Source organism: Ursus arctos, unplaced genomic scaffold (assembly GCF_023065955.2).
Source record: "Ursus arctos isolate Adak ecotype North America unplaced genomic scaffold, UrsArc2.0 scaffold_9, whole genome shotgun sequence".
NCBI classification, from domain to species: domain Eukaryota; kingdom Metazoa; phylum Chordata; class Mammalia; order Carnivora; family Ursidae; genus Ursus; species Ursus arctos.
Genome location: NW_026623111.1, coordinates 54,367,332 through 54,393,638, shown reverse-complemented (window position 1 = coordinate 54,393,638; position 26,307 = coordinate 54,367,332). Strand labels below are relative to the sequence as shown.

Here is a 26,307-nt window from a genome sequence, read left to right as displayed (position 1 = left end):
GCCATGAACAAACATAAAAGATTTCTTGAAATGGACTCCCATCAACTTTGCAATTCATTCACAAATATTTGCTGAGCTCCTGCTATGTACCTAGGCCCTGTTCTAGGCAATGGAAATTCAACAGTAATTAAAATACCCAGTCTCACACCAAGAAGCCTATATTCTAGGAGTTGCTTGAGCAAATTTTTAAATCTAGCTGTGATAGATAAGAGTCCTTGCAAAAGTTAGGAAGAAATAATGAAGAACAAAACTGAGGAAGCACAGAGGAGGGCCTAAGAGAGCAACTAGCCAAATTTGGGTTTCTTCTTTGCTGAGAAAAAGAGAATGCTTCTATCTACACAGTTACGAGTTTCTAATTTGGATGTGGGGAGTAGAGAGTAGGGAGTGGAGTTAAACTAAATTGCCTTCACTGCATACCACTAAAAAGACTTCTAAATATTACTTTAAATTGTCAATGGAGCAAGCAAATTTTTTTAAAACACTTTTTTTTGAACAGTTTATTTATTTGAGAGAGAGAGAGAGCATGAGCAGGGGGAGGGGCAGAGAGAGAGAGAAGCAGACTCCCCACTAAGCAGGGAGCCCAACTCATGGCTCTGACTCAGGATTGATCCTGGGATTCTGGAATCATGACCTGAGCTGGAGACAGATGTTTAACCAACTGAGCCACCCAGGGATTCTGGAATTACGACCTGAGCTGAAGACAGATGTTTAACCAACTGAGCCACCCAGGTGCCCCAGGAAGCAAATTTCTATTGAGTCTCACCTCTGGAGTGGCTCGAAGATAAATGATTCCATCCAGTTCAAGGCTTTGGCCAAACTGTTGATTCATCCAATCATGCCAGTCTTGATAAATTGTCCACTCTGTTTCATTCATGCATTCAGATTCATACAAATTAGATGCAAAGACATACCTGAAAGAGAGTCTACATCAAAATATAATTCCTTTCCCAAAAACACAAAGAAATAGAAAAGAGAAAATAAATCTACTAAATGGACATGGAACATTCTCCCAAAATCCAAGGTTGATAATGCCTTAGCAGAAAAAAAATCAATAGAATATCTCCAACTACAAGAAATATATTCTCGGCCAGCAGTTCTCAAAAATGTAGTGTAAGGACCACTGAATGTCCCCAAGATCTTTCCAAGGGTTCCATGAGAGGCCAGATTACTGTATATACAATACTTGAACCAAAAGAACATGGTACACACATTGAATATAGAAGCATAAATGAGAATCCAGCTGTCTCCCATTAAGTTAGACATTAAAGAGATTTGCAAAAATATAAAACAATCCTCTTCTCGCTAATTTTTTTGTTTTGAAAAATATAATTTTTGTAAGTATGTTATTTATGCTAATATGTAATAGGTTTATTATAACTAATTTTAAATAAATTAGTAAATGTTCTTTATATTTCTCAATCTTAATTTTTCTTAAAGATTTTATTTATTTATTTGAAAGAGAGTGAGTGAGAAAGAGAGCATAAGCAAGTAGAGGGGGGAGAAGCAGACTCCCCTGCTGAGCAGGGAGCCCGATGTGGGACGGGGCTCCATCCCAGGACCCTGAGATCATGACCTGAGCCGAAGGCAGTCACTTAACCAACTGAGCCACTCAGTCACCCCTCTCAATCTTAATTTTTAATAACATAAATATCAGTAAGACACAAAGCTCTTTGGGCTCTTCAATTTATTAAGAATGGAAAGGGATCCTGAGACCAAAGTTTGAGAACACTTGTTCTGAACCAACTCTCTAGCTTAAAAGAATCCTTGCATAAGCAGGGTAACTCTAAGGCCCCTTGGAGATTTTTGATCTTGCTCAAGATGCAAGTCTTGAATACAGATCCAGATTTAACCACAGTAGACGAAAATTTTAAGAAGGTTGGAAGAAAAAAAACTTCTCTGCAAATCTGAATGAGATGGCTATCATATTCCCCAAAGTCTCCATGGAAGCTAGCGATTATTAATGCTGGAACTTCTCTAATGCCATTATTACCAAACTGCTAATAATGTTGCATCTCAAATCCTCAACACAGCCTCTCTTATTCCTTTGATTACCAGGAAACAGAAAAAAAATTCCAGTCACAAGCCACGATTCCAGAATGACAAGGGCAAGTCATTTATATATACCTGTCGCTATATATAGATCGTTCAAAAAATAATACAGGTTTCTCTGCATCTTTGATCTTGCCATCAAGACAGGCAAGCTGGGCTCGTATTCGACTGAGGCAGGCATATGACTGGAACGTAAAAGACCATCGTTCAGGTTTTTCATACATCATTTGAAGAACATTTCCACCACTTTCCTGAGACGTCGTCAGTTCCTATTTTGAATTTGAAAAAAGGAACAAAAAGCAAAATTAATAATCAATAGAGCTATTTAAATTTTTAAAAACTCAAAAAGAGAAGTTAGATAAATAAATGCATCACAGGTCCTCTTCCTCCTGCTCTTTCCCACTGCAGTTTTCAGGTTACCTGAGGTCTAGAAGAACCTGAAAGGCTAGCTTAACCATCAGTTCCTTAGAGCTTTTATACAAATTTATACACAAACTAAAAGCTTATGGCAGAAAATACTCGTTTAGCCCTTTTAAAAATCTGAATTAGTTGTCAATATTTATATAACTCTTTTTATTTTTAAGATTTTATTTATTTATTTGCCAGAGAGAGAGAGAGAGAGAGAGACCACAGCAGGGAGAGTGACAGGCAGAGGGAGAGGGAAAGGGAGAAGCAGGCTCCCAGAGGAGCAGGGAGGCCGATGCGGGGCTGGATCCCAGGACCCCAGGATCACGCCCTGGGCCGAAGGCAGACACTTAATGACTGAGCCGCCCAGGCACCCCTCTAGGTAAGTCTCCTAAGGCAAGGGAACAAAAGCAAAAATAAATTATTGGGACTACACCAAAATAAAAAGCTTTTGCAAAGCAAAGGAAACCATTAACAAAACAAAAAGGCAATCTATTGAATGGAAGAAGATATTGGCAAATGATATATCCATCTGATAAGGGGTTAATACCCAAAATATATTTAAAAACTCATACAACTCGACACCAAAAAACCTAATCTGATTAAAAAATGGACAGAGGACCTAAATGGACATTTTTCCAAAGAAGACATACGGATGGCCAAAAGACACATGAAAAGATCCTCAACATCACTCATCATCAGGGAAATGCAAATCAAAATCACGAGATATTACTTTATACCTGTCAGAATGGCTAAAATCAAAAAAGATAATAAGTGTTGGCAAGGATGTAGAGCAAAAGGAATCCTCATACACTACTGGTGGGAATGTAAATTGGTACAGCCACTGTGGAAAACAGTAGGGAGGTTCCTCAAAAAATTAAAAATAGAATGACCATATGATTCCGTAATTCCACTACTGGGTATTTACCCAAAGAAAACAAAAACACTAATTCAAAAAAATATATGCACCTCTTCGTTTATTGCAGCATTATTTACAATAGCCAAGATATAGAAACAACCTAAGTGTCCACCAACAGATGAATGGATAAGGAAAATGTGATATATATAAAATATAATAAGATATAAAAATATAAATAAAAATACATATAGCAGAAATCACACAGCCAGAAAAAGGACGAGGTTATGCCGTTTGTGACAATATGGATGGACCTAGAGGATATCGCGTTAAGTGAAATAAGTCAGAGAAAGGCAAATATATGATTTCACTCATATATGTGGAATCTGAAAAAAAAACAAATGAATAAAAAAATAAACAAAATGCAGAATCAAATCTATAAATACAGAGAACAAACATGGCTGCCAGAGGGGAGGAGGATGGGAGATGGGCAAAATGGGTGTAGGGGAGTGGGAGATACAAGCTTCTGGTTCTGGAATAAGTAAGTCACAGGAATAAAGGGCACAGCATAGGGAATATAGTCAATGATAGTGTAATAGTGTTGTATGGTGCCAGGTGGTAAATACACTTGTGGTAAGCACAGTATAAGACATAGATTTGCTGAATCACTATGCTATACAACTGAAATTAATGTAACATTGTGTGTCAACTATACTCAAATGAAAAAAAATTTTTTTTTTATATGTGAAAAGCAAGCAATACTGTGCCTGTAGTTCCTCTCAGTAAAAAGTACCTAAACCAAGTCACCCATGCTTCCATTAGGTGGGACATATGCTCTCCAGTTTATCAGCCCCTGTCATTCTCTGTTGATTCTCACAACAGACCTGATTTATTTGTTCAGCTACCTGGCCCCTCTAGGCATTTTAGGTCCCAATCTTCTAATAACGCAGAACAAGTCCTCCCTAAAATTTTGTGATTTCATAATCATATTGTTAGAACCAATATTTTTAGTTTAAGAAAAAAATGTAGAATAAAAAAATAAAGTAAAATCTCTGTAACCTATTTCTTTTTTGAGAGAGAGATGGAGACCATGAGCAGGAGGGACAGAGGGAGGGAGAGAGAGAGAGAGAGAGAGAGAGAGAGAGACTCCTCAAGCAGACTCCATGCTGAGTGTGGAGTCTAACATGGGGCTCAGTCGCATGACCCTGAGATCATGACCTGAGCTGATACCAAGAGTAGGATACCCAACCAACTGTGTCACCCAGGTGCCCCAATCTCTGTAATCTTATAAATGAATTTGAAATAGCATCTAGAACTCATGAATTATTTTCCTTTCTATAAAATACAGTTTACCTAGCTCTGTCCACCAAAAGGCCTATAAACAATGACAACCTTTTAGGGATAAACATAAATGTCACCCAGATTATGATCTCTAAATACCATTTCTCACTGAAAGGATTTAGGGTCACATACCTGATTCCACATCTGAAGAAAGAAATGTACAAATGATTTTAACATATCTTGTTCCAGGAAACAAGTAATTGATCAAATTCTGCTGAGGTTCTACCAAGGGCAAGGGAGCCAACATGTCAAAAAGATAGGACCCTTTGAACATCCCTGAATGGTGAATGGAAGGCAAAAATTTATAAATTCATAATACTAAAGAAAACCAGAAAACAAAAAATCCAAACTCTTCAATCATCTTTGGAGGTTGCTAGGTCACCAATTAATTACTCTGGAAATTTCTAGGTAGAAAGAAAAAATTACCCAAAATTTTATTCTGGCCCTCTCTACACAAGTTATTTCAGGTTAATGGAATAGATGAGGAAAAGGTCTTTTTTGACTGAAGAATCTCAGCTAACAGGCTTGATTATTAGAATATCACCTTTTCCAACACCAACTAATATATTAGAGTAGAGCAACAATCAGCAATAGATCCTAAAATCATTAGAGAAAAGCTAATAGGGAATTTTATAACTCGTGAATTAGGCTGACAAAACCTGAACAAACCAGGGAAATGCAAATCAGAACGGACTGATTGATTTTAACCTCACAAAACACATCCTCCTGATGGAATGTGAAAGAAGATACATATCAGCACCTAAGACTAGACGTCTAGCCAAAAAAGAACTAAAACCAAATCTAATCAAAGCTTTAGAGATCTAACTACAAATTTACAGGAAATACAGAGATTGAGAAACATGTTAAACTATACCACAGAGATGCACTCAGCCAAGACCAGAATGATGGAAACTGTACAAGAACAAATGACCCAGGTTCTTCAACTAATAAACTACAAAGAAAAGAGGAAGAGGAACCAATAGATTAAAATTTGAAAGGCAGGGGCGCCTGGGTGGCACAGCGGTTAAGCGTCTGCCTTCGGCTCAGGGCGTGATCCCTGCGATGTGGGATCGAGCCCCACATCAGGCTCTTCTGCTATGAGCCTGCTTCTTCCTCTCCCACTCCCCCTGCTTGTGTTCCCTCTCTCGCTGGCTGTCTCTATCTCTGTCGAATAAATAAATAAAATCTTTTAAAAAAAAAAATTTGATGGGGTGCCTGGGTGGCACAGCGGTTAAGCGTCTGCCTTCGGCTCAGGGCGTGATCCCGGCGTTCTGGGATCGAGCCCCACATCAGGCTCCTCTGCTGTGAGCCTGCTTCTTCCTCTCCCACTCCCCCTGCTTGTGTTCCCTCTCTCGCTGGCTGTCTCTATCTCTGTCGAATAAATAACTAAAATCTTTAAAAAATAAATAAATAAATAAATAAATAAAATAAAAAAATAAAAAAATAAAAAAATAAAAATTTGAAAGGCATATCAACTAAATATAACATGTGAACCTTGTTTGACTCTTGATATCAACAAACTATAAGAAAATTATGAGACAATAGAGAAATAGGAACATAAACTAGATGTGATGACACAGTGGGAATTACTAATCTTTTAGACGCAGGAGTTTGGTTTTTTTTAAAGAATCTTATTTTCTAGAGTTTCTATTGAGTCTTTAATTTCTACAGATAAATATATTATCCAGAACAGAGGTCGTCAAAGTGTGGCAGGGGAAAGCCTGAGGAGTTTCTGAGATTCTTGCAGGGGTCTACAAGGAAAAAAACAAAACAAAACAAAACTACTTTAATAATAAATGTACCTTTTTCCATTCTCATTCTCTCATGAATATATAATTTTCTTTTTTTTTTTTTAAGATTTTATCTATTTATTTGACAAAGAGAGACAGAGTAGAAGCAGGGGGAGTGGGAGAGGGAGAAGCAGGCTCCCGGATGAGCAGGGAGGCAGCCTCATGTGGGGCTTGATCCCAGGACCCTGGGATCATGAACTGAGCAGAAGGCAGACGCTTAACTGACTGAGCCATGCACGTGCCCTTAAGTATAATTTTCTAGAAGCTATAACAGTTTGAATGTAGAAGCAGATATGAGAACTCAGGTTTGCTAATAAGTCAGACATTAAGAGATGTGCAGAATGTAAAACAATGTCACTTTTCTCACTAAATTTTTTTTGAAAATATTTATGTTAACGTAATGAGCTTACTACTGTGATTTTTAAATGAATTAGCTGATAAATTTTTAAAGTGTTTCAAGTTAAATTTCTAATATACTAAATATTGATAGACCTACTTAAAAGTCTGTGGTTCCTCAATACTCATAGAAGAGATATGTGCAGAACATATGTCCCACCTAATGGAAGCATGGGTGACTTGGTTTAGGTACTTTTTACTGAGAGGAACTACAGGCACAGTATTGCTTGCTTTTCACATATAAAAAAATTTTTTTTTCATTTGAGTATAGTTGACACACAATGTTACATTAATTTCAGTTGTATAGCATAGTGATTCAGCAAATCTATGTCTTATACTGTGCTTACCACAAGTGTATTTACCACCTGGCACCATACAACACTATTACACTATCATTGACTATATTCCCTATGCTGTGCCCTTTATTCCTGTGACTTACTTATTCCAGAACCAGAGCTTGTATCTCCCACTCCCCTACACCCATTTTGCCCATCTCCCATCCTCCTCCCCTCTGGCAGCCATGTTTGTTCTCTGTATTTATAGATTCAACTCGGCTTTTTATTTTTAATTCATTTGCTTTTTTCAGATCCCACATGAGTGAAATCATATATCTGCCTTTCTCTGACTTATTTCACTTAACAATACCCTCTACCCAGAAATTTTTATTATTAGATTTTTATATAGTCTGATTAAAGTAGTTTATATTAGGGGATATCTAATTAATATGTGGATTTTTTTTAAAGAGACTTGTTATTCTAAATGAATCTTTAATTTGTAAAATATATAGGAGATAATTTTGAGCATTTGAGGACTGTCTATTGCCACTTCACTACTATACGTCAAAGTCAATAAATCCTACCATTCCACACTTACCATATCAAAATAAGAGGATGAACAAAAAAGAAGCCACTGAAATTTCTTCCTTTTTGTGGCAATATTCATTCTTTCTTTCACAGTAATAATACTTTAATATTGAAGTTGTCAGATTATGAAAGAAAAAACAAAACCCAGGACCTCCAGTTAAATTTGAATTTCAGATAAACAACAAAAAAATTTTTAGTATAAGAATCTCCCAAATATCCATGTACTTTAACTTAATTTACAGCACCTTACCTTTCCAACCCAGTGGAGTTCCATTTTTGTTCTTATTTAATTCTTGCACAAGCTTTGATTTTTTCCCATTATCATTTCCATTTTACTGATAAAGAAAAGTTTAGAAAAACTAAAGTGCTAAGGTTATATGGCTAAACAGTAGCTGAATTAGAACTTATAAATATTCAGATTATATGTAAAATTTTATTGCAACAGCATATAATGTAACTGAATTTCACCTACAATCTTATCATTAAGCATATGCTTCCCTTTTTAAACTTTTAAGCCCCATTTTAGGAAGGAAAATCAAACCAATTCCAATTTTATCTATAAGAAAAAGGACAACCTCACATACCTTAGCATATGTCAGCCACTCTCACTTCCTAATATTCCCTCTCTCTACATTCCAGTGACCCAACAGTAATCCCTAAAAGGATCAACACATGCCAAATCAAACATATGAATCTAATGCTTCCATTTACAGGAACCATATCCCACTATTATTAGTTCAACTGCAATTGCTTTAGCAAAGAAGAGCTTTTATTCATAGTCTAGACAACCAGAAGGCAAAACATCTTAGGAGAGACGTCCTCTCTTTGTGAACTAAGGAATGATCATTTCCCTGCCTGTCAGAAAACCAGGAATGGGCTCTGCCCTAACAGCTGATTATCTTGAATACTATTGTTTTTAGAAGAAAAACAGTTTATCCACCACGAGCATTGTAGGGTGAAATATTTATCTATAGTCCCAGACAAAAGGAAGGAATAAGGAGCTATCTTCATAGGTCCCTATGGAGGGCAAAGGATGCTTCCTCAGCTTTTCCTTAATGTCAAGCTATATAAAGGTTCCCCAAAAAAGGCGTATAAAGTCTTTAATCTTGTATAGTAACTTTCAAGGAATAAAATATGATGGATTAATTCCTATTCTCAATCCTAGTCCAAATAAACACCCCTGAACACTGCCTAGAAGTTCATACTCAAAGTAGGTGGTTTTCCTCTGGGGGAAGAAATCCAGAAGTGTAAATATTGACCTCAAAGTTTCAGTTAAGAACTAAAAACCACACAAACACATGGCACTCTGAGGCAGAATTTAAATTACATACCACAAACCACATAATTAACTGAATCTTCTTCCCAAAATTGAAAAAAAAAAGCATAAAAGAGCAAGAAGCTAACCGTCAACAATAGGTCTGTTTAGAAAAAACTCTCAGCAGACGATGAACTGAAATAAGCACCCAAACTGCTTAAAGAATAAATTTATTAAATTTCATTAAAAAGGCTTTGTTAATTTAATTATAAACTGACTTTCCACTTATTCAGCATCCTCCAGGGGGAAAATGTTTCATACAAGTGAATATTTTCAGCTAAATGAAATTTATCAACTTAACCACTCTTTTATGTAGTTATTTTTATAGGGAGAAGACACTAGTATTTTATTTTCCTACCCTCGTAAGGATAGCATTTTGACAATTACTCAGTAATAGACACTCTTAGACAACTTTATAAATATCGACTGCCGGATTTATAAAAGAAGTTAGCAACAGAACACAAGACTCCAATGTACACATAAAATATCAGGCACAAACTGTTCAAATTGCTATTCAATCTTATACTAAATCTATACCCAAATTGGTATTCGTTTTTAGTTCTTGTCTATTTTTCAGTCTATTTCTTCCTTAGATGTCAGGTCATCGACATGGCCATCTCTTTACAGTCCTTCCCTTGATAACCCCTTCTCATCAGAAAATAAGTTTATTAGATTGTGTCAAAGTAGATACCCTATGAAGCAACCACATTAAATTTAATGCATAATTTTGTGACCTCCATTTGGGCCATTCAAATGATTTGTTTCCTTCCTTCTTCTCAGCTTATTTGTACGTGACATATCCAGTACTTTCAACTATTACAAACATTCCCTCTTAAAAGAAAAGGTAATTAAATATATGTTTTTAAAGCACATTTCCATCATGTATTGTCATTCAAGCAGAGTTTGGCAAACATAAAATAATGTGGTAAACTTTTTATCAATCCAAAAACATTTTCTCTTAACAAAACTTCTTCCTTTCTTGTATGTCAGCTACTCCCCCTCAAAGAGGGTCTATGAGTAGACCAAAAAAAAAAAGCATAAACCTATAATGTGAAAAAAAAACAAGACAAAAAACAAAAAAACTCCAATAAAACAGAACTACCAGGTCACATTAAATTTCTTTCAGTATCGACACCAGCTTTTAGGCACTTCCCTAGTTCTTCAGAAAGGTAGTAGATGATTGTGGTTATTTATTTTAAAGTAAATCAAATTCAAAAATACCTTCAGGGGAAAAAAACAGTGATATAAAGTAATGAAAAAATTGAAAAATAATAAAGTAAAATAGATCCTCTAGGCTTTCTCCCTTTGTACATTAAATTAATCAGAATATTAATGAGTCACAGTTGATTTCATGAGTTACAGCTGATTTCATGATAGGTGTTAGCATTTATCTGATAGCAAAGTAGACTCTAAGCTTAAGCCTAACATCATTTAAAGAAGTTTTTTCACTTCACTAAAGGAATTACATAACTTTGATGCTAAAGTAGAGGGGCAGGGTGGTAGTGGTATCCATGTATATACAGAATTCTCTGCAGCAAAATGTTAATTCAAAACACAAAAATTTAAGTCTTGGATTAGTTTGCTGTATTCCTGGTCACATTATCCCTGGCATGTTTTTATAAAATGAATGTGCTTAGGACTGTGAGCCAAAGGGCATATTTAAGTTTTTCTAATAGCTTATTTTTTTATCTCTTAGAAGTAGAAAATAGAGAATATTTGTTGAAGATCTCTTCCACATAAATTAATTAAACTTGGTACTTCTGAGTTTAAGTTACATTAAAAAATAAACTTAACGTGCTCCTGTTTAGAAATATGTGTGTGGCAGACACTGCTATGTGCTGCCTAAAGCCACGTTGTTTTTCTTCCTGGACACAAACTAAGTTTTATTTCCCAGCCTCCCTTGTAGTTGAGTGTAGCCATGTGACTCAGTTTCTAGTCAATGGAAGTAGGGCAGAAACAATGAATACCATTTCCAGGCTTCACTCTAAAGACCTCTTTCTCCATCAGCTAGAAGCAAAGGACACCAAGACCCTAGAGGGGAGGCTCTCAACTTCAGCTCCAGGGCAGGGGTAATGAAGTATGGTCTCCCTAACAGAAACATCAACATCACTTGAGAACTTGTGAGAAATGCACATTTTTAGCACCCACTCCACACCAGACCTATTAAATAAAAAACTGGGGGTAGGGCCCAAATATGTGATTTAACATGTCTTCCAGGTCATTCTAATAAACATTTAAGTTTGAATGGTTAGATGAGCCACAATTTAGAAAGAGTCTCGGTCCCTGAGTCACACAGCATACCATGCCATCCACCAAATACCATACTGCACTGTTCTCTGAGAAATAAAATTTTATTATTTTGAACTACAGAGATTTTAGAGCTCATTATAGCAGCAAGTATTACCTTAAATCTACCTGATACATAAACTTAATAATATCTATTAGAGGTGAACTTCGTTCATCTGAAAAACACAGGATAAATTTGCTAGGCACAGGGATAACAAAGTAGGTTACATATATAAAATGGGCTTGTTACATAGTGAGAAGTTTTAAACTTTTTTGAAGAATTTGGAGGACAATATGCTAGGTGAAAGAAACCAGTCACAAAAGGACAAATACTGTGTGATTTCAATTATATCAGGGTATCTACAATAGTCAAATTCAGGGGCACCTGGCTGGCTCAGTGGAGCATGCAACTCTTGATCTCGAGGTTTTGGGTTCAAGGATATAGAGATTGCTTAAAAATAAAATCTTTAAAATTAAAAAATAAATAAATAAAACCTTAAAAATTAATTAATTAAAGTAGTCACATTCACAGATATAAGAGAGAAGAATGGCAGTTCCCAAGTGTTAAGGGAAAAGGGCAAAGGAGACTTGTTTAATGAACATAGTTTTAGTTCTGCAAGATGAAAAGATTCTAAGATCTATTTTACAACATTGTAAATACACCTAATACTACTGCACTGTATATTTAAAAATGGTTAAGATGGTAAAATTTATGATACGTGTTTTTACCACAATGAAAATATTAATCACACACAAAAAGAGTACACATCTCCTTTTATTTGGCTTTTCCAATACTCTTTTACTCTTGCCCAAAGTAATTTCAAAGTCTACTACATGAAAATAATTTAGAGAACCAATACTGACTTATCACCCAATTATAAAAATAATAATCAGCTAGTTGCTCTAAAAATATAAATGCTTAAATTAAAACTAAATCAAAAATCTGCAGTACAATTTCACAGCTCTCAACATGTTAGCTGTTGTCTGAGTTTAACTACACCAAATTAGAAAATTAACAGTAAGCCAGGATATCATTTTCCAGTTTTTCAGGGTAATCTAAAAGCCCATACAAAATGTTTTCTTTTGATTCTATGCATGAAGTTTTGGAGACTACAAATTGCAGGGTTGTTTGTATGCAACTATGAATGTTAAGAATAAAATACATATTAAAAATTTATCCAAAAAAACACTGTGTATCATTTTTACCAACTTGAGTATAATTTTATCAGTTTTTTCCCCTCTGAAAAGGATCCAGATAAAAATGTGAATGCCTCAGGGTCAAATTATATTATGTAAGAGTTGATAGAATATCTCCAGAAAGCAGCTTAGTTATATTTATTTTTAAAAATCTATATTCTTCGGCCTACTTAACTTCACTTTTGGAAATTTGTCTTAAATAACCCAGAATACAGATTTAACCACAAACATGTTTATCACATTACTAAGCAAATAGGCTATCGTTCCACTATTAGTGGGCATTTATATTATATAAATACTAGTACATGCACACAATAAGTTCGGTTGCCTTTAGAAATCATTTACAGAATGTCATTTTAATTACCTTTGATATAAACACTGGGGGGGAAGCAAAGCACAAAACTGTATACTGCTGTGCCAAGTAAGATCTGTAGTCTTCTCTAGGTAATAAAATTGCAGGGACGTTTTATTTCCTTCCTTTGGTAATCTATGATATTTTCTTAACTTCAAACTTAACTTCAAACAATGAACACATATTATTGTATAATATTTTTAAAAATTATGTCTCCCCCCCCACTGCCAATATTAGATATAGTAAATTACTATCTCCACTATACATAAGATACATACAGTGTGGTGGGATAACAGATAAGTTTTACTCTGTCATTCATATCTGTAATTCTGTAACTCACTTCATGATAGAATACTTCATTATTTTGCAGAAAGCACAAGTTATTGTCAAGAGAAGTGAAAACCAGTAATATTGAGTAAAGATACAAAATCATTTATCTTTTAATTCTAAGCTAACCTTTGTAAACAATGCAAAAGAGCTGAATTAAGTTCAATCAAAAAAGATCAGAATCTACCAAACAAGATAATCATAAAATAGTCAACAAAAGTTATCAAGTGATTTCAGAAGGTATGAGTAGAAGTACTTTATCAAGCTTTCCTAATTAATTTTCAAGAATGACATCAAAAAATGCTGTTATTTGAAAAACAAGTGTATTTTATCCCTTCTTTATCATAGTTCTAATTTCCAGTAGCTTCTTAGTGGTAAAAAGTGTTGGATAAAAGTAAAACAATACTTCACAATTAGTAACAAAGATCCCCTAAGACTTCAGCTCCATAAGAAAAACAGGACAAAGCAGAGATATGTTCCTAAGAACTTGTCCATCTCAAAAATAAGCTAAAAGGAAGCAATTAAATCAAAGCTTTGGGCCTAAATAATATAAACCACCAAATAAGCGACTATTTGAAATAAACCTTCAATTCAAAGATTGAAGATCATCTGGGTGGCACCTCTAAAGATAATCTCGCCATGGGAGGGGAAAGGTGGGAAGGCTCCATAATCTTTTTAGGTACTCTGCCTCATTATTTTGCTAAAATTGGTTCAGCTTATCAATAGTATAGCAGCATTTCAGCCACTAGGTGGCAGGTAAAAAAAAAAAAAAAGCTAAAAAACAAAATGCAAGCAAAGCATGCAGGTGCAAATTAAGTTACTGCCTAGGGTAAGAAATCAAAGGTACGGACAATCCAACTCTTCCAATTCTACAGCAACTGCCAAGACGTGTGATTAAATGAAGAACATCCAAAGTAGGACTGACCCTGCCAGGGTTGGGTCTGAAGACCGTCACTATCGACAGCCTTCTAAGAAAATTGAGATTTGGACCGTGGGTGATTCACACTATAACGCCAAGAATCAATCAGAAATGAGTCTGGGGAAGAAGGGCTCGAGGATGAAGGAAGAAAATCCCATTCCTCAGTTTAGTGGAGATGTGGAATAAAGGAAGAAAATATCCAAAGATACAGAGAACCCACCCATCACCATCCTCACACTCCACAAACTTATCCCAAAATACTATCCATACTGTCTGAAATGCCACCTAGAAGTACAGAGGAGTCACAACATAAACAGACCCCAATATATACACAAAAATAAAACTATTTGCTAAGAACGTGCACCAATTAAGGTTATCAAATTTTAATATCATGGAGACATGACTAGATCACAGTAAACTGCATGATGAACATATAGGTTCATCCACATGGTAGTTATAAAGGTCAATTTGGAATTCTAACTCCAGTACATGGGAAGAAAATGCCCTACCTATAAACATGAGTATCAGACCCATGAAACCAAGAGTCTTAAAACAGAGACAGATGCATCCATGTATCGTGATAGAGTCTGATGATACCAGTCATTAAGATAATGTAACTAATTCCCCCAGACTCTGATTCTAAGCTTAAGAGACAACCTGTTTATTATAAATCTGTCTTCCCTTATATATTAATGCAATGTTTTCAACCTCTCCTCTCCAACATAACTAAAGGGGTCAATATAATCCCAACACTAACAGGGATTCACTAGGCAGTCATTTTTAACCAGGAGGTATTCCACATATTAAAATTCCCAAGGGATTGTTTGTCATTTTATAGAACACCCTAAAACTCTGAGATTCTTACGAGTTGAGAATTATGGGCCTCCACAGAGAATACACTGACCTAATTTGGTGAATCTGATAATTACATTTCTCTCTACAAATTAAAATTTTTGGCATTTTGGTTTTTATATGTCAGTTTCTGTACCCCAGATTAATTACAGGTATACTGAAAGGCAGAGACGTGCCTCTAAGGTGCCAAAGAACCAGTTATACATATTTAATGAGTTAGAAGCTTACAACACTAAAACTAGAATGGGCCTTAAATGGAGGTCAACTAATCCAATCTAGTCTCTCAAAGAAAGAATCCCTTTGGTATTTCTGACATTGGTTTAATTTGTCTACTTCCAACCTAACATCTGAGAATAACTGCACTGATAGTTTACCCCAAAAATGAGGGGGAAAGAGGTGTTTTTAGAACATAGGTCTCTCATTTCTAATGGTAAGCAAACCTGAGCAGGGCACTTCAGTGAAAGAGGTCACAAGACATACTTCGGAAGATAAAAATGCAGAATGGAAGGAAGACAGAAGACTCAAAGAAAAATGACAAAAGGACCTGAACAGGGACATCACAAAAGAAATCCAAATGGCAAATAAATTAATTAAATAAAGGAGCACAATCGCATTAGCAATCAAAGAATACAAATCAAAAACATAAAAGATATTAAACACCCAACAGAACGAAAAAAATTAGGAAGCTGGATAATAACCACTTTGGAAAGCAGGCATCATACAAACAGCCCACCGACCAGGGATTTTACTTATTCCTAGAGAAACTCTTGCATGCGTGTACCAGGATTCATGTTTGTGATAGGGCTGTTTTTACAGAAACTAAACTAGAAATCACTCAAAAATTGGTCAAAAGATAGAATAGACAAATAGTGATGTATGAATACAACTGAATACTATATGGCAATGAAAATGCACAAACTGCAACTGAATGCAACAAGACAGACAAATTTCATAGACTTAATAAGCAAAAAAGGCAAGAGGAAAAAGATTGCGAACGGTTGTTTTCATTTATATAACATTCAAAAACAGAAAAACGAAATTATATTTCTTAGAGATATACTCACGTATGGTCAAATTATTTTTAGAAAGCAAAAGAAGTATTACTGCAAGAGTTATTTTATGTGATTGATTACCCATAGGAGAGTTGTTACCCCAGGAAAGGAGATACTGTAACCTAAGGACAACAGGGCCTTCTAGAATATCAGTAATATTCTTTTTTATTTTTTAAAGATTTTATTTATTTATTTGACAGAGATAGAGACAGCCAGCGAGAGAGGGAACACAAGCAGGAGGAGTGGGAGAGGAAGAAGCAGGCTCCCACCAGAAGAGCCTGATGTGGGGCTCGATCCCGTAACGCCAGGATCACACCCTGAGCCGAAGGCAGATGCTTAAGCGCTGTGCCACCCAGGCGCCCCTAGAATATCAGTAATATTCTATTTCTTGACCTGGTTGATGATTAGCTTTCCAATTGTTCTTCAAACTATACATAAGTTTCCTATACTTTCCAATAGTTATATCATGTGTCAATGAAAAATGTTGAAAGAAAGAATTTACCCACTTTAAAATCCTACTTAAGGCTAATCTTGCCTTTCCCCACAGATCAGACTGAAATATCAATTTCTTAAGAAAATGGAGTCCATATGGAAAGGAAGTCCCTTCAAGATTTAATCCTGGATTATTCTAAGGATCAGAGTATACTAAGCTGCACCCCTAAATTTAACAATGCTTGACAAATTGTTGTGTGAGAAAATAGTTTTGGTTATTCAAAACCATATATCCTAGGGACACCGGGGTGGTTCAGCTGGTTAAGTGTCTCCCTTCAGCTCAAGTCATGATCCCAGGGTCCTGGGATCGAGTTCCGCATTGGGCTCCCTGCTCGGTGGGGAGCCTGCTTCTCCTTCTGCCTGCTGCTCTCCCTGCTTGTGCTCTCTCTCTCTCTAATGAATAAATAAAATCTTTAAAAATATATACATCCTCAAAGTCTACAGAATATCTTGCTAATGATTTACATTTTAAATACTCAATTATTATTCCCAGATTTCCTTATACCAACAGCTAAACTTGAAAAAATAGACATTTTTGTTCAATCCTCTATCTTCTGCAATTCTAACAAAGTAAGTTTCTAGAACACATTGCCATTTTGAAGATTTCTGCTATGCTGCTTTCAATTTCAAGTCTCATTTCTCCAAAAATGAAAGTTTAGCAATCAGATCTCTTTCCTTCATACACATCCAATAAAAAATGTTGCCATAAAAAATGAAATTTAACGGTTATTCCTTCTTTCTTATTTGCAATGTAGAATGGAAAGTGCTGGGAAATTGACAGTTGTGTCCAGGGTGAAAGTCTGGCAAGAATGAAAAGTACAAAGAAATAAGAAGATAAATGCTTCTCTCTAATACAAAAGGCTCAAAAGGTAAACTAATAGAGGCACCTGGCTGGCTCAGTCGGTTAAGCATCTGCCTTCGGCTCAGGTCATGATCTCAGGATCCTGCGATGGAGCCCCGCATTGGGATTGGGGTGGGGGTGGGGTCCCTGCTCAGCCGGGAGCCCACTTCTCCCTCTTCTCCCTGCTCTTGCTCTTAGTCTCTCTCTTTCAAATAAATAAATAAAATCTTTAAAAAAAAAAAAAGGTAAACTAATAAAATTCAGTTACTGGGTAGTTATTTTGGTCTTTGTTTTCCTTGTTCGCTTGGTTTTTTTTTTTTTTTAAAGATTTTATTTTTTTATTTATTTATTCGACAGAGATAGAGACAGCCAGCGAGAGAGGGAACACAAGCAGGGGGAGTGGGAGAGGAAGAAGCAGGCTCATAGCGGAGGAGCCTGATGTGGGGCTCGATCCCACAACGCCGGGATCACGCCCTGAGCCGAAGGCAGACGCTTAACCGCTGTACCACCCAGGCGCCCCTACCACCCAGGCGCCCCATTGTTCGCTTGGTTTTAAACAGAACGTAAAAAGCTACTCAAGAAATTTAATTTGCAATTAGATTTTTTTAACTTTTTAATTAATTTTTAAAAACCCTTAAAATTCTTAGATGCAATGAGTACATAAATCTTAGGTGCATAGGTCAATGAATGTTTACACACACACACACATATATACACACATCCCTGTATGAAGATGAAGATAGACTTAAAGCTAGATTTGAAAATTTTATTAGAAAAAAAAAACAAGCCCAGAAGGTTAAATATCACTGGTCCTCTAAAGCAAAAGATATTTATTTTATTTAGTTAATTTTGTTTTCATACCTCACAGTCACCTTGAGCATTCTGAACATTGCACCACCTGGCAACAGGTTCAGGAACCACTTCCCAATCTTCGCAGACCTGTTTAAGGATATTCACAAATGTTGTCTTCCCTGAAGCTGTTGTGAGAGGAAAAGGAAAATTGAAGAAGGAGACTTAGGGAAAAAAAAAGTCAAAATAGTCATCAGCTTTTTCAAAATTTATACTAGCAAACAATACAAAAAACAAAAATATTCAATTTCTTAAATTTTCTCTTTAGATTTGTTTTAATGAAAACTAAAAGAGTCCCTACCCTCTGGTATTAAGCACGTTTGTTATTGTTTTTAGCTTACCAAAGCCACAGAACAGAAGAATTTAAAACCTGGTGAAGTTGTAGGCAAGGTGTTACGGGAGGAAAAAAAAAAAAAAAATCCTAGTCCTAGCCTTTCCTTAACCAAGTAATTAGAGATAACTTTTAAAGCTATTCTTCCACTTAATTAGATATGTGATTTTGGGTAAGTCACTGAACCTCTCTGAGCCTGTTTCTTCATAATACAATGGAAATAATAATAATAATAATATCCTCTTTATGGAAACTGTTGTGATAAACAAGCTATGACTATAGTGAACAATCATTATAAGCTCTGGCATTTTCAAAATTTTTCTGTCTACTGGCTCTATTCTCTCAGTTTACAAACTTAAATCCTTCCTATCTAAAACCAACTTAGAAACAGCCAAATGAACTATAAAATCAATATAAAGATGTACCCAATACCTAGAGTTTTACAATGAAAATTAGTATGATTATATGACACTAATTATATAACTATACAACATTTAGCCATAGTACCTAACAGAAATTATAAAAACATTTTTGCAAAGACCCTTATAAGGAATAGCCATGTTTTCTCTGCTTCACTTATCCAACCCTTAAAAAAAAAGTTGTATGCACTTTGCTTCTCCCTGATCATTCACTAGTTTCTGAGACACCTACAGGGAAAATAAAGGAAATAGTTCAGGTATAATCAGGACATTTTATATTCACTATTTTAATATTACTTGGGAATACATTCCATTTAACAGTAGGGAAAGTCTTGACCTTGAATTTAACAGGGTGTAGCCACACTCCTAATGACCACCACACCCTTCATATCTGAAGTCACCAAATGTGGTTATATTAGACCTCTTTGGTCAACATAATGTGTTCTCTCTCTTTCTTTTTTCTCCATATGTATATAAAAATACACACACAGAGATTAAAATTTAAAAAGGCAGCTTCTGCAAGCTTACAAGGAAAGCTTCCTCATCCTTATAAACGGGATCCAGAGAGGGCAAAAAAACTTACTTTTCACTTGAAGAACTATATTCAAAACTAGGACATTACATAGGCAATAGAAAAGAAGAAAAAACCAAAAGAACGTTAAAAGATCACACATAGAGGGACGCCTGGGTAGGTCAGTGGGTTGAGTGTCTGACTCTTGGATTTGGCTCAGGTTATGATCTCATCGGTCATGGGATCAAGCCCCATATCAGGATCCAAGCTCAGTGGGGAGTCTGCCACCATCTCTCTCAAATAAATAAATAAACAAATATATTTTTTCAAAAAGATCACACATAGAGCAAAAAACAGGGATGGGGAGGAAGGGGGTCAATAAGAAGGTAACATAGAACAGAGAATTGCTGAGAAGCAAAACACAAAGTCATATTATCACCACAGGATAGGAGAAAAAGTTTGAAGAATAAACTAGATGATCATTAGACTTAATCACAGGAAAAAGGCTGATGACCACAGATTTTGTATGGAGCATTTAGAATGGTAAGTGGAAGCATACAAAATGATCACTGGACATTCACTGAGGTAGATGGAGGAAGGAAAGGAAAACATGTTCAGAAAAAGGATCCAATTGGGATGCCTGGGTGGCTCTGTCGGTTAAGCGCCTGTCTTTGGCTCAGGTTACCAACCCAAGATCCTGGAATGGAGTCCCACATTGGGCTCCTTGCTCAACAGGGAGCCTGCTTCTCCCTCTGCCTGCTGCTTCCCCTACTTGTGCTCTCCCTCTCTGACAAATAAATAAATAAAATCTTAAAAAAATAAAGAAAGAAGAAAGAAAAGAAAAGAAAAGAAAAGAGAAAAGAAAAGAAGAGAAAAGAAAAGACAGCAAGAAAGCAAGCAAGCAAGAAAGAGGATCCAAGGAACATATTAAAAAATCAGGCATCAGCCAGAGTCTGAAAGCATTTAAAGTTAGAAAATCCAGCTTTCTTCTGACATGCCTGACATATTAGGAAATTATTTCAGGTGCTGGGAAGATTAAAGATGCTTGGGAAGTAGTAACTTTCTAATATGATATGTTGCTTAATTGGATTTAAGAAAGGGAAGGGGATTGATTCATTGTGGTATTGATCTGAAGGGTTGTTCATTTAAATTTATTTTTGAAATGGCTTTGTTCAACTACTTCCTCCTTTATATATGTTCTTCTTTATCCAATATGTAGCTATGAGGAATCCTACTAGTAAACATTCAACTTCAAAGAACTTATCCTAGGAGGAAATGAGAGTCTATTATAGGGATCTTTTCTACTGGTGCCTGAATACTGGAGCAATGCAACAAGATCTCCTCTTTAAGAGTGTGTTCAGCTATTTTCTACTCCTTGGAGTGCTGCTGAAGCATCTGCTTTGTCCCATCTTTTTAAAGAAGTACAAGAGCTCTGAATGTGGTAAGAATTAAAAAAACATTTGCTGTATGCATGAATGGCCTGTACCCAACTTGGAGCCAAAAAAATTCTATCAGAACAGGAAGTGTCAGGCATAGGTTTCCTGTGGTAGGAAATACAGAAGAATGTAAGTTCACATGTACCTTGCAAAATGACATGCATGGTATAGTCTGCCCTCATCTGGGTTAGGAACAGAAACAGTACTGGTCTTTGAATCATAAGCCAATGTTTACTTGGATGTGGGGGATGGGGTGAGGAGCTCCATGATATTGAGATCACTAAAAAAAACTCTTTCTTTGTACTCAAATGTTTAGAGCCATTTTATCCATAATCGTCAAAACTGGAAACCATCCAAATGTTCACAACTGGGAAGAGAGAAACTGTGGTATATCCATGCAATGGAATACTACTCAGCAATAAAAGAGAACTACAGATACAAGCAATATGAAAAATCTAAAAGCATTATGCTAAATAAAAGAGGCGAGACACAAAAGGCTACATACTCTGTGATTCCATTTATAGGACGTTCTGGAAAAAGGCAAAACTAACAGAGACAAACCAGATCAGTGGTTGCCAAGGGGTAGGAATGCAGAGGGAGCTGACTACAAAAGAGCACCACGGAATTTTTTGAGGTGCTAAAAATGTACTGAATCTTGATCATGACCGCAGTAAAACAGCATTATATGTTTGTCACACCTCATTGAAGAGGACACCTAAAAAAGGATAATTTAACGTATGTAAATTACACCTCAAGAACTAACACACACACACACACACACACACACACACGCGCGCCCTCAACAGAAAAACAAAACCAAAAACAACCCTTTCCTTTGCGCAATCCCTACAAGAGGAGGAAACTAGCCCAAAGCGCGCCTTAACAAGGCCTGAATGCCCAGGTATGTACGACCCGCCGCCCCGGGGGCCATCGCCACCCTCGGGGAACATGACAGAAGCTGGGCAGGACAGGGCAAAATGATTTCAGAGCGAAGGGAATTCGAGGCCGTGTCCGCATCCACACAGCCAGGCTGGAAGAAAGCCCTCACTGAGGAGCAGTAGAGAGACAGCGAAGGGGCCCTACAGCTGCCGCCGCCGCCACGGCTCCCCCTGCTTTGGGAACATTTCCCAAGGCTCCTTACCAATGTTCCCTTCGATGGCAATTTTCTTGATGCGGGTCCCCTCAGAGCCGGTCGCGGGAGATGGGCAGCTCCTTTTCGGTGGGGTGGCCATTCTGGTCTTGTGGCGGCCCCGAGCACATCCAGCAGGGAGGGCTGGGAAGTGGCTACAGGTGCGCGCTGGGGCTCGCGCCACTGCCGAACGTGACCTGACACGCAAGCTGAGCTCCCGCCTGCAGCAGGTTTTCCAGCCGGCGGGTCCAGGGGTTTGATTTTGGCGCGCGGAGGCAGCGGCCGATGGGGGCGGGACTGAGGCACGGCCGCCCGCCCAGCAGGGAAGCCACGCCCCCTCCCTCCCTGAGCGGGCAAAGCCTCCAGCGACCCCTCGGCCTTGGACGCCGCGGGAGGGGCCCCTGCGTGCGCGCCCGGCACGTCGGGTCACGCGGGAGCGCTGGGCGGGACGGCGCGCGCAAGGGCGCGCCTCTTCCCGGGACTCGGGGCGGGGGTTCCGGAGGCCCGTGGAACCAAGGGCGACGGCCGAAGCTGGAGGGCGAGGTAGGGGTGGGGGTGCCACCCGCCTTCGTCACCAGCCGTGGGCCGGCCTCGACTTTGGAGAAGGCCTTTCCAGTAGGGCCTGTGGAGATAAACAGAGCGTCTGGAACAGAACTGGCTGGGAACTAGTGTGTGGTAGAAAAATCAAACGGATAACCCTGTGTAATCAGCCTGGAGGATAACCATCAGGCCTAAGTGCCGCTGGGCACACCAGCCCTCGGGAAATGTATGGCACTCTTGCTGTGGCACTGTTTCGGGATCTGTTCTTGAATTAACTCGCGGTCCAGGGCAGGAAATCCCACCATTAGCCCGACTTAGCAGTGAGGAACCGCACTGAGGGGCTGCTTGTTCAAAGTCTCCAAGGGCAGTGAGTGAATCTGACACAGGAATTTACGCAGTCAGACGCCACTCCACAGCAAACTTTTCCTGATCTCTCTCAAACCCCTCTCCATTTGATTTGAGTCCCATTTATGTTGAAAGAATATGTCACCCCAGAATATGCCACTATGGCACACACATTACTGCGAAACAAAGGTACTTTAGAAATAGTGCAAGGACACTCTGCCCCTCTTTTGTCCCCACTAAAAGCAGGAGATGAATCTATGTGAAAGCTATCCTCCCTGTACCAGGAGGGTAGAGTGCCTCCTTATCACCAGGTGGAGAATTTAGAACCGAGAAGGCCTAATAACAAAACTTGCTACCTCACGAATTACCCCAAACCCATTTGTCTTGTCAATTTTAATTTATTGTTTGTCTAAAAGATACAATGACCTACTTTGGTCATTCCTTTGAATTTCATATGTTTATGGAGCTCCGTATATATAATTAAATTTGGTTTCCTCCTGTTGATCTATGTTGTGTCAATGTAATTATTAGACCAGGCAGAACTTAAAATAAGGGAAAAATTTTTCTGTCCCTACAATGCTATGCAAAAGTTACCACACTGTGTAGGTTTCTGTTCATCATGACTATAGATAGCTTAATTTTATATGCCCTACACCTGGCACATAGTTAACAAACGCTGAATTTTTGCACACCTCTGTGCCATGAAATTTGCTAGAAGACTCATCTAGCTAGGGATAGGTGCAGTGTAGAAACACCCAAAATTCATTTTTAATCTTGGTAAAGATATGGTAAACACACTACCCACTCTAGAAGTTCCTGAGTTCAAATAGTCTATCTATAGAAACCAAAGACCCTGTTACTCTTTTTTTAACCTTGCAATTACCATCAGACCTGAAATGCATCTTAATGGTAAGAGTCAGAAGAGGAGTAAACGGTGAATCCATTCTAAGAAATAGAAGGCAGAAATGAAAATGTGAATTCATGGGGAATTTTAGAATAAAAACAGCAAAGCATTTAAAACATTCTTTAATAAAAACATTCTTTGTTAACATCCCTGTAATTATTTTGTTATTATGTTTATTACTTTTATCCCCCTAGTGATTAGCAGTAGGGTCCTTGAAATGAAAAAGCCTAACGCTTGTCATCAGGGATGGCAAAGAAGCCAGGGAAACCACAGGGTGTTACATTCCAACCCAAGCTTAGAAAACCCATGAAATGGTAAAGATATTAGCAGTACTGAGAGAGGAGTAAGGCAGGGTGAATGAGACCTTCAACAGGAGCAATGTAGAAGAAAAGGAAGAAATTCCATATGGATCAGATAAAGATGTTTAGAGTTGAGGAGTAGGATTCCCCAAGTGTGGTTTCCACAAAAGAAAAGTAGCGTAACTCCAAGACTGAGAGGTTTAAGCAGTGGAAAATTAAAAAACTGGTTTCAAATCCCAGCTCTGCCAGATTCTGGCTGTGAGAACTTGAGTTCCTCAAAGCTTAAAAGTGTTCCTTAAAAACACGAAGTAAATGGGGGAAAGAGGGAAACCTAGCTTTCCTGGCATCAGGTTCAGCATAATTTACCATTTTCCTAAGTAACCTTTGGATAATACAAGGAAGAAATAAGAGAAAAGCACTTTTAAAATCTCCTTGATTTTGGGGGCACCCGGGTGGCTCAGTTAAGTGTCTGACTCTTGGTTTCAGCTCAGGTCATGACTGATCTCAGGGTCATGAGGTCGAGCTGTGCATTGGACTCCAGGCTCGGTGCAGAGTCTGCTTGAGATGCTTCCCTCCTCTGCTCCTTCTGCTCCCACTCAATCTCTAAAATAAATTAATAAATTCTTAAAAAAAATTTCCTTGATTTTTATCCACAACCCCTTATCTGAAACCCTTGCAGCCAGATATTTCAGAATGCAAAAATTTTTGGATTTTAGAAAAGAAATACAGTCGTGTAGTACATATATATGTAACCTCCCTGCAGAGGTATTAAATCAAATACACAGATAATTTGTAGTGAAACATAGGTTTCACATTAAGTGGGATAAAAACTATTAACTTCAGATCAGGTTAAGTTTGCGTGAAATTCAAGAAAATACTTTGTTTTCCAAGCTTTTCAGATTTTTTTAAAATTAATTATTTATTTGCCAGAGAGAGCGAGAGCACACAAGCAGGGGGCGAGGCAGGCAGAGGGAGAAGCAGGCTCGAAATTGTGTTCATTGGATACTCATGGGATCATGACCTGAGCTGAAGGCAGCCCCTTAACCAACTGAGCCACCGAGGTGCCCCATACTATAAGTACAATAGCAAAATAACATGCTAGAAGGGCATAGCAGGGAGCCATCAGTCCTATACAGTTCCTTATCAAAGAAAGCTATATTATGCTGTATGCTTGTAAAGGTAAACTCAGGTCATCAAGAAAATGTGACACTGTACTAATTAGGCTGTTTAAAACAGGAGTATAACATTTATTAAACATAAACATGGTTGCTTTAAAGAATATTTAGAACTTGATACCAAAATGCATCATTCCAAATAATATTATATAATGAAGAATTAACTATTTAAATATAGTACAGTAGAGGCAAGTGAACCTAATTATCGAAGTACAGTTAATTTTTACAGGGGTGTTTATTTCTTTATACACAGTGGATGCTTTATAAATACTGTATGTGCAAAATAACAAGGTGTTTTTATTAAAGTATGAAGGCACAAATCGTATCAGCATGGACTAGTATTTCTACTCCTAATCTTTTCTACAAATACCAGTTAGTGGTATTTGTAGTGGGTGACTGCCTCTAACACAAATGCCTCTAAACTTAAGTATCTCTAAATAATGACACTCTGAGAATACTCTAAAATACACAATTCCTTTTGGATTTTAGGTATCAGGGCAAAATAAAGATCTTCCAATACTATGTATTAATATTCTTTAATGGCCTATTGTGAAAACAAAATATTAGGTAAAAGCTTGATAGAAAGACCAACAAATAATTATTTTGCTAACTGTTCTCATGGCAGTAGGATATTTAAAGAAAACAAACAAAAGCATTGGCTTCAAGGTCAAGCCTATTTGGGTTTTTAAATCCTAGTCCTGGGGCGCCTGGGTGGCACAGCGGTTAAGCGGCACAGCGGTTAAGCGTCTGCCTTCGGCTCAGGGCGTGATCCCAGCGTTCTGGGATCGAGCCCCACATCAGGCTCCTCCGCTATGAGCCTGCTTCTTCCTCTCCCACTCCCCCTGCTTGTGTTCCCTCTCTCGCTGGCTGTCTCTATCTCTGTCAAATAAATAAATAAAAAATCTTTAAAAAATAAAAATAAATAAAAATAAATAAATAAATCCTAGTCCTAATCCGTGACTATACAATTCCTGAGCTTACAATTTTCCAGTATGTAAGAGAGTGAGATACTAACCTCTGGTTGTTGTGAACTTAT

At 37.4% G+C, this 26,307-nt stretch overlaps 1 protein-coding gene across 1 annotated transcript in view; it reads right to left on the bottom strand.

Moving 5' to 3' along the window:
• DCK (deoxycytidine kinase) overlaps nucleotides 1-22,420 on the bottom strand; it is a 28,482-nt gene extending 6,062 nt beyond the window's left edge. The window contains exons 1-4 of the mRNA XM_057309845.1: nucleotides 22,021-22,420; nucleotides 18,195-18,310; nucleotides 2,125-2,318; nucleotides 764-911 (exon numbers count right to left, since the gene is read on the bottom strand). Coding sequence (XP_057165828.1) covers nucleotides 764-911; nucleotides 2,125-2,318; nucleotides 18,195-18,310; nucleotides 22,021-22,111 — 549 coding nt within the window. The 5' untranslated portion in view covers nucleotides 22,112-22,420. The remainder of the gene's footprint in view (nucleotides 1-763; nucleotides 912-2,124; nucleotides 2,319-18,194; nucleotides 18,311-22,020) is intronic.
• Nucleotides 22,421-26,307: the final 3,887 nt, after the last annotated feature.